This window comes from Sinocyclocheilus rhinocerous, unplaced genomic scaffold, assembly GCF_001515625.1.
Source record: "Sinocyclocheilus rhinocerous isolate Xijiao unplaced genomic scaffold, SAMN03320098_v1.1 scaffold1724, whole genome shotgun sequence".
Lineage (NCBI taxonomy): Eukaryota > Metazoa > Chordata > Actinopteri > Cypriniformes > Cyprinidae > Sinocyclocheilus > Sinocyclocheilus rhinocerous.
In genome coordinates, this window is record NW_015626034.1 from 544,775 (window position 1) to 554,169 (window position 9,395).

The window sequence follows — 9,395 nt, forward strand, 5'->3', positions numbered from 1 at the left end:
TTTTAGGAGGGCGTGGACGAGTCTTAACTTTTATAAAGAATATCTCTTTGGGTTTGAGACTTTAGTCTTTGCAACTTTAGGGATCTCATCTATTCACGAACAGCTTGTAACACTCCAAAGAGAAAGGACAACTTGAAATCGCATCATATGAGCCCTTTAAACATTGTTCTTTAAAAATTAAATTAAAATCATTGACTTTTGGCTTCTTCAGAAGCAAATACCATCACTTATCAACCTTAGAGCTCAAGAGCAGTCTGTAGTATAAGATGTATACTTTAATGTAAAAAATACATTTCTGTATTGAGAATATAAATGGGATATTTTAGTTCAGAAACTACTGTTGCACTCTACTGTCTAGATTTTTTTTTTTTTTTTGCATACACCAGTCACATACAATGTTCAAAACCAAAAAATCCAGACAAAATTAGTACTTCAACAAGAATGAATGACAAACCGAAGGCTTTCATGGACTCCACGAGTTTGATGGTGAAAGACTGATCCTTGGGCAGCTCCTTCAGCATTCGCGCCACTTCAAAATGCCGCATTCCAACGATGTTCTTTCCATTAATGCATTCGACATGATCTCCCACACAGATCACCTTTACCCCATCCACCACACTGCCCTCTTTGATACGCTGCCAAATGGAAAAACAGATACGCTTCATATTTAATAATAACTTTTGTTAACATGTTAAAGTAGCAATTGAACAAATGCATTTTTGGCATACTTTTAATTTAACCACTAACTAGGCTTAAAATAATATGTATAAAGAATTCAAAAAATGGGTCTAAAACTCAACTAACACTTTGCTTTGAAGATACAAATCCAGCGTTCAGAGTACTACAGCATGTGATCTTACAAACACAGGGTGGCGATCTTAATTAAATGATTAACTTTTCTCAATCAAAGCCTGGCTAAAAAGAGATTAAATACCACTTTTATTTGTGCACAGGGATATCTTACAATTTACAGAAAATCATAAAATACTCTTCAAGCACTAAATTTGTTTACTTTCAGAAACATGCAAATCATTGTCTGTACATGGGCAGTGCTAGTACTACAAGCTATGAGCTCTGCACTTGGAAAACGAATTACACTGCTAAAGGGGTGGCATCCCAAAATAACACCCTGATCTAACAAAAGCGTCATTGTGAGTCTACCTTTATGAAGGCGTATCCAGCTCCATTGTCTGTGATGGTGAGCCCAAGTGCCTCCTCAGCTTTGTACACCTCCACCTCCTTTTTGAGGCCTTTTATGTGAGCGAAGATGAAGTCCTCCAGTCCTATCTGCCCTCCCAGCAGCTTTTCCATATCAATTTTGTGGGTGTTGAGTGTGCAAAATAGGATCTGTTGTAATACATCGAGAGGAGAGTTTCAACTATAATGAGATGGCAGGTTTTAAAGTCAGAGAACAATGAGAACATTTTAGGATTTATGCAAATGTACTAAATTTAGTTTAGTAGCTGATCCCACAGCCAGAAATATGAAATGTTCATTTGCTGTTTAAAGGATCATGAAATGAAGAATCAAAATGTTCCTGATATTTACACGTATAAAATGTTACTCTAGAATAAAAGCATACTGAAAGTTTCAAAACTCAAAAGTAACTCCCCAGTTTAAAGGTATGCTTACATGACAACAACGTAGTAGAAATTGTATTATGTACAGATGACAACACTGAATCTAGTTCACACGGATCAGTAAAAAAACAAAAACAACTTTTTCTCAACATGCCCATTAATGTGCGTCATTGATGTATGTATTCATAGAGGTGTGTTTTCAACAACTCATATCTGTCCATTAATCACAAGAGCAATACTGCTGTTAGGTAAAGAAATACCTTTATGGTGCAAAAAATAATATAAAAATTTGAAACCGCATTTCATGACCATCACATCATAACCTGTGATTGTGTGCTCATGTACATATGTTCTTTGATTGTTTTTGTTTTTAATGAGAACAAAACATTATAAGCGCACCTCAGGAAACATTAGAAAATAATTTAAAAAATGCATTTCATGACCCCTGTAACTTCACCAAATATACTCTAACATTTTTAAAAGATAAATCAGACTGCACTGAAGTATTAAAGCTTTGTGTTCACTTGCAAAGGCACTGAAATATAGTTTTTCCTTCCTCCTACCTCAAAAATGTTATGATGGAAGTCATCATAACATTTTTGTGAGCAAACAGAATGCTCAGGGAATGCAAACATTTTGCTTGAGAACGTGACAGCATTAAAATATTATTTTATTATATTATTATTTTCGCTTGCAATTTTGCATTCCCCAGAAAAACTTTGGGTAACACTTTATTTTGATAGACGTTTTACTAAATAAAAGTAACTTTGCAATTACATGCCAACTATCACTCTTTAGAGTATTACTGGACTGTCTGCTTAATATCTGCTAACACTTTATTGTGATGGTCCCAAACACACACTCTACTGACTAGAAGTAACTCTGCAAATACGTCAACTTATTCTATTATAACCTAACAGTCTGCTGATACTGCTTTAGTTGCCATGTACTTGCAAAGCTATTTATACTTAGTACTGTAGAATGTCTAAAATGGACTATCGAAATCAAGTGTAACCAAACTTTGCATTCACTGAAAAACATGTGTTCTCTTGAAAACCTATCCAGAGAAACTGCAAAACGTCTGCATTTTCTCACTAAAGTGTTGCATTCCTCTGAAACTTTGCTTTTACTCACAAAAGCATTGCAATACAGTTTTTCCTCCCACCTCAAAAGTATTTATAAGAGAGAATACAAAACTTATTAATTCATTCGCAAAAATTAATTTTTCTCCCATCTCTCTCTCTCTCTTTTTTTTTTTTTTTGCAAAATAAGCATATTGATTTCTGAGATTATAATTGGATGCATTTAAAAAATATTTATTTTTTGACTATTTTTGTTTTATTTAATTGCAATTTAAAAACAAGATTTAACAAAACAGTTTATTTATTAGTTTTACAAAAAAAACGTTAAAAATGCAAATGAACAATTTATTCATATATGAGATTATAAGTGGATGCATTTAAAAATGATTTATTATTGTATTGTATTGTTTTATTTAACTGCATTACTAATCAGTTTTACGTCTATTTATTTCTTCAATTTAAAAATTATTTAGTAATTTATTGTTTTATCTTAACTACATTTTAAAACTTTTTTTTACAGAAAACTATTAAAAATATTTATTTTTGACATTATAATTGGATGCATTTAAAAATGATTTATTATTTGACACATTTATGGTTTTATTTAACTGCATTTTAAAAGATGAATTTACTGAATGTGTCTTTTTATTTTTAATTTATTGTTTTATTTTAACTACATTTTAAAACTTACAAAATAATAATAATAATACATAAAAATGCAAAATAACCATATTTATTTCTGGGATTATATTATTTGACTAATTTATGGTTTTATTTTAAAACATGTATTTCAGATATATCAATTTAAAAATGATTTATTAATTTATTGTATATTTTAACACAATAAATAAGCAGTTTTAAATTCCATTTTTGTGTTTAAATTATTAAATTGATGGCTGATTCCTTCATTTTATTTTGATGTGTCCTAGATTATAGCGTGCTACTCGCTGAATTAAACACGATGTCATGCGACAACAATGTATCATACAATTGTTTATGTGTTGTAGAATAAAAATGCATTTCTTTAAAATAGTATGCAGTAGAATGTGTGCAGTGTGCATGCAGTAAGATTCCTGTTTGATTGATGGTTATTCTGAAATGAGTTTCTCTGACCAACTGATGTCGTGTTCGTCTCCGTCTCGCAGCACGGATCTGATTTCAGCTCGACAACGCTCCTGATGATCCTGATGCATTGCCAGGTTGTAGAAGATCCAGGAGAGCGCGCTGGCGGTGGTGTCGTGACCTGATGAAGACGCCAGTGATGCTTCATCATCCAAACACACACAGAACCAATGAATGTGAGCGCTAGACTCACCGGCAAACTTAAGGCCAGTGTCCAACAAAAATATTACCTTTCAGAACACAGAGTGCAAAAAGAAAAATATGATTACCAATAAAATTTCCCTGTATTTAATCAAAAGGAATTAAAAGAAAATCTATCAGGACTGTACAACTTCTTCAGCTCCCAAAATTATGTCCTACAACTGTCCAGTTGAAAAACATTATTCCAGTACAACACAGTGTTTCTCTTAAAGATAACAACATATCAAAAAGGACACAATGAATTAAACATTAATTAATAATAATAATAATTTGTCCTGTAAGAGTTTCAATTAATCCAGTAGGATCCTTTTTTATTTTCATTTATGATCCAACAATGATTGCTTTGGATTGTTTCCAAATTACGATAAAATTGGAATCCTGTACACCTATATATACATTTCACTAGGTATTACAGTTTGTTTATCAAAAAAAAAATCTGATTTAAAAAATGTGTTACATTTTCAGCAACAAGTTTATCACTTAACGCATTTCACAACATTCTCATTTCACAGAATTTCTCCCTTAATCAATGCAGAAAATGTGAAAGAAGTGCAGATTAAAGGAAAAGATGCATTTAAAATAATAGTTTTAACCATCTATTATGCAAAATTAAATAAAATATAAAATAAAATAAAATATAAAAAAGTTTCCATCCAGTGTTGTATCATTAAAAAATACTGGGATATACACAATTTAATACTTATACAAAAATGCAAGAAGAATTTAATACTTATACAAAAATGCAAGAAGAACTTATGCTATTTGTTAGGCTATTTGCTCTGCCGCCCAGGCCTTTCCATGATGCTGCCTATCCAATAACAGTGTTTTGTTGACCTCCAAATGCAGACATCCACACAGACAGATGGAGTCACCCTGGTGTCAGTCATCTAGAAATCTGGCATCATGTCTTTCACCGTGACTTCCTGGCAGCAGCAAGGAAACATGAGACCTGGCAACCTGAGACCCCAGATTTAAGGTTCACAGCTGATGAGTTCGGCCAGTCAACACTTGGTGAAAACTAGTAGTATTATATAACGAGTCAAGAAAGACTAAAGTATTCAATTTGTTTAATGATAACTTGATTGTAAACATGTACAAACACGCACATTTTCTAGGTAAGGACAACCTTTGGACACAATTTGATGAGAGATGTAAGAGAAAAGATCAGTCCATATCAGCTCATTATAACGACCTTTGGTGGAACAGCCACTCCAACAAAGACGACTTGTTTACTCCCCCTTTTGTGCACTGCGGGCACCTTGGACACACATCAGCTGACATGCAAACGAGACTGTTGCCCTGGTTACCGGAGCCTATCAAAAGGCCCGGGATTAAGAGGGAGCTTTCGTAGGGACACGAGGGGGGAAGGAGAGGGCTGTTGGCTACTAGACGGCCAGCTTTGCTTCGCCCTGGCAGCCTGGGAGGCGGATCTTTGCCATATCAGTGGGCGGATTCACAGACACCTACACTGCGTTACCAAGGCTGCGACTGACATCATGCTTCCTCTTACACATCACACATTTTTAGAGACACAGGACGTCCTCAGCAGCTACGCCGTGATGTACCCGCCCACATCGAATGAGAAAAAAAACCTCCTTCAACTGGCAAATGTTTCACCTTCGATACGAGGCACACCCACAGACAGGATTGCGACAGGCCAACCTTTGCAGAATCGCATTCTTGAGACAAGCAGGAAGTCAACTGAGCTGATCAAAACAATCTTGTCAGCCAATATAAAGGATTATAGTAATCTACTACAGCACTTCTGAGGAAATAAAGTGAGATTGTGGAACAAATCTCCATTTTTGGTTGGATAAAGAGACGGAGAGGCCTGTTTCTTTGGCAACCAGGTGCAATTATGGGGTCTTAGCAGGGCAATCTGCTCTAATTACAATGAATGAATGAATGAAAGAGCGGCGCCTAAAGATTAAGCGGGCATTAATGTGAGTCCAAAAAAAGAACAAATGTGATGTATACAGTGGGTTGGGGGTTTGAAAGATTAACACAGTTTAACAGGTCAAAATGCTGAAGCAGCCAGGATTAACACCACATGAACATGTTTGTTGATGAGGTGAAGAGAATCATCAAATCATTCATTACAACGACTGACTAACCAGCTAGCTTAAAGATTACTGCATAAATCCATTCACAACAGCAAAATAAGACTCATCAACATTTTTCCATAGGTAATCATTAACATTTCTGAGGTAAAGGATGCTTTCAAAACTTCACTGTTTACGCCCTGTCAATGAAGAGTGTCGAACGCGCCAGTGAAATTCTCAATTGGGTCAACTTTGTTTTTAACATACTTAACATGGCACCTGTTAAAGAGAACGTTTCCTTTAAAAATTACATTTCTGTCATCATTTACTCACTGGCATTTCAAACCTGTATGACCTTATTTATTTATTTCTAAAATTTTCAGTTTCAGATGTCCATACAATGATGGTCAATGTGGTCCAAAACAACACTGGACCCTGTTTACTTTCACTGTATGCAAAAAAAAGAAAGAGAAAAAAAAGTGAGACATTTTTGAAAATAACTTCTCTTGTGTTCCACAGAAGACATAGCCTACAGGTTTGGAAAGACATTAACAACATTTCTGGGAGAACTATCCTACTGTGGTAGCCAAATAAATGGCATGTTTCTGCTATTTTTTCATCAAGTAAAGGTAACAATCCCATCTAACATCTATATGATAAAACGTGTTTGTTCAAAATACACAGACTGAAGTCTGAAGTTACAACATAATCATCTAAACGGGTTTCAATAGAGGCGCGACTGAAATTGTGTTGTGTTTGAATACATTCCATTCAGCTGACAACAGCGAGTACATACTTAAAGGACACGTTACAATACTGATAAATTATATTCCTTATAATGACCCTGAGTGGGATCAGCCTCTGCTTTCAGGGTGACAAGTATTGCAACAGCTCCCTCCATCCCCTGGTGGGGCTGGAGCGATTTATCATCATGTGTTAGGGTTGTGCCCACTGTAACAGGATGTGAGGGACTTCCTCTGAGGACCTGCAATAAACCCACCATTTCAACATGCAAATAATTAATGGTACATTTCTAAAGAAAATGTGCTGGATTGAGGTATCAGCAATGGTTAAAATTCACAAGGCCACTGAGTGATTTATATTCAGATTACTATCAAATCCATATGTTAGCTGATCTTTAAACACCACACACCTGATAGGTCTGTCCAAACAGTCCGGTAACTAGTCTGACTGGTTTTTAAGATGAACCCCCTTAAGTGCTTTAAGTAGAGCAACTATTCTAGGAAACTTTCTCAAATGAGGACCAACTGATACATGAGAGGCCAGACAACACTATTCACTGACACTCTGAAGAATAAAAGTTTCAATTACAACCAATAGGATTTTTAACACCTGATGCATTAGGAGAATCTTTTCTTACTCAATACTTTTTAGCTTTCTATCGCTTTAGAAAGTATCTATGCACTGCTTTAAAGCACCCCGAATCGAATACACTGAACTCAAAAGCCTATAATGCTATATCAACAACTATTTTTAATCTCAAATAACCAGACTCTAATTTTTAGAACCGTCTAAGTTCCAAATACCTAATTCCAAGAACTTGGATACATCCTTGGGGGAAAAAAATAAAATCATCCAGTGAGAATAATTACAAACATTTCCAACCCAATCCTGAGAAAACAACTATTTTACAGGGTGGTGGTTTCATTTGAATTTGTACGAAATTTGTACAAAAACATACAAATATACAAATAAGATGTGAATTTTAAGATATGACTTAGCCACCAATTCACCAAATTGTAAAACATTTATAAATTGCAATGAGAGTGTTGGCATTTCACCTTAAAGATTTTATTACAAATATTATAAGCTAAAAGTGAATTATGTGGTGCTTTTTAAAATCATGTATATGGGTCAATGTTATACCACTTATCATTTTTTATATAATCTATTAGTAAAAATTACATTAAGTAGTAATGCAAATAACACAGATATTAACTTCAAAACACAGGAACTATGCCAATGATTAAACTAGAAAAGTTTTTTGAAGAAGCAAATTCTTGAATAAAAATAAAGAAAAAATGTTGTTGCTTTTATTTTAAGGATACAAAAGAACCATCAGTGTGTTGTAACCATAATACAGTAAATCTATCATGTATCAAAAACATCATATAACAGAGACGACCCTTTAGACCCTAATGACTGTCAAGGTCATTACGTCCAAACCTTTTTATGAAAAGGTTTTGTTAAGTTCAAATGGATTAACAATAAGAAAACTTCTTGGTATTTATGACTTTTGTATTCACGATGTTTGCAAAAATATTTAGCTTCTTAAAAAAAAATGTGCATGAAAATTGTGTTCATAGTAAGTGGTGTACACCACTTGGGTGAAATTAAGGTCTGGGTAAAGTATTTTAGAACGTTCTACTTGGTGATTACCACCACGTTTTCCCAAAAACAGTATGGATAAAAAAGTATATATATATATAAATATAAAATTCTAAGCACTTGGCACATGTTTTAAACTAGATTTTTAAAAGATTTTCGTTTTTATCATATCAAATACACCTATTTGCCATTGACCAATTTTCATTATTTAAAAAAAAAATTCCACTTTCAGAATACAACCTTATTTCCAGTGTTGGGGAAAGTTACTTTTAAAAGTAATGCATTACAATATTGCGTTACTCCCTAAAAAAGTAACTAATTACGTTACTTAGTTACTTTTTATGGAAAGTACTGCATTACATTACTTTTGCGTTACTTTCGCGTTACTTTTTAAATATGAGCAGGGCTTGATCGTTTTTAATATAAGAAGTTCTATTTATAGCAAATATAAAAGCCCTTTCACACCAAAAAATTTTAATGAATAAACCTCAGGCTGAAGCAAAAGTAAATTCAGGTCTGTACAGTAGAACGCAGGAGAAGAAACACAATGAAGCACAATTGTTAGTTTATCTAAAGTCATTTTTGCTTATTAGTATGGTTGAACTGGATCATCAAAGGTCAGCAGCAAAGACATTGGTTAATAAAATGGGATTAAATACATTTGTGTTATTTAACATATTTAATCATTGCAGGTTTGCGTCATATTCTGAGTTTGCATTTCACTGTTTTAATTCATTTTGATGAATACTAAATGTGTTTTTTGTGAGTGGGATGAATTAATGCACATTCACATTTAGTCTAGAACTACAGTAACATCATGTTCACAGAGCACACAACTCCTCTGTACTTCCGATTTCTCCCAATATGGGTACAGGAGAGCTGTCAGTCAATAAATGGGAAAACAAAGTAACTGGCGTTACCTTTTTGAAAAAGTAACTCAGATATTTTCTTGTAAATTAAAAAAGTAATGCGTTACTTTACTAGTTACTTGAAAAAAAGTAATCTGATTATGTACTCAC

The 9,395-nt window shown here is 33.9% G+C and overlaps 1 protein-coding gene across 1 annotated transcript in view; it reads right to left on the reverse strand.

Moving 5' to 3' along the window:
• Nucleotides 1-352: 352 nt before the first annotated feature.
• Nucleotides 353-9,395, reverse strand: part of LOC107708681 (PDZ domain-containing protein GIPC1-like) — a 10,090-nt gene continuing 1,047 nt past the window's right edge. Inside the window, exons 2-3 of the mRNA XM_016512982.1 lie at nucleotides 1,162-1,347; nucleotides 353-635 (exon numbers count right to left, since the gene is read on the reverse strand). Of these exons, the coding sequence (XP_016368468.1) occupies nucleotides 387-635; nucleotides 1,162-1,347 (435 nt within the window). The 3' untranslated portion in view covers nucleotides 353-386. The remainder of the gene's footprint in view (nucleotides 636-1,161; nucleotides 1,348-9,395) is intronic.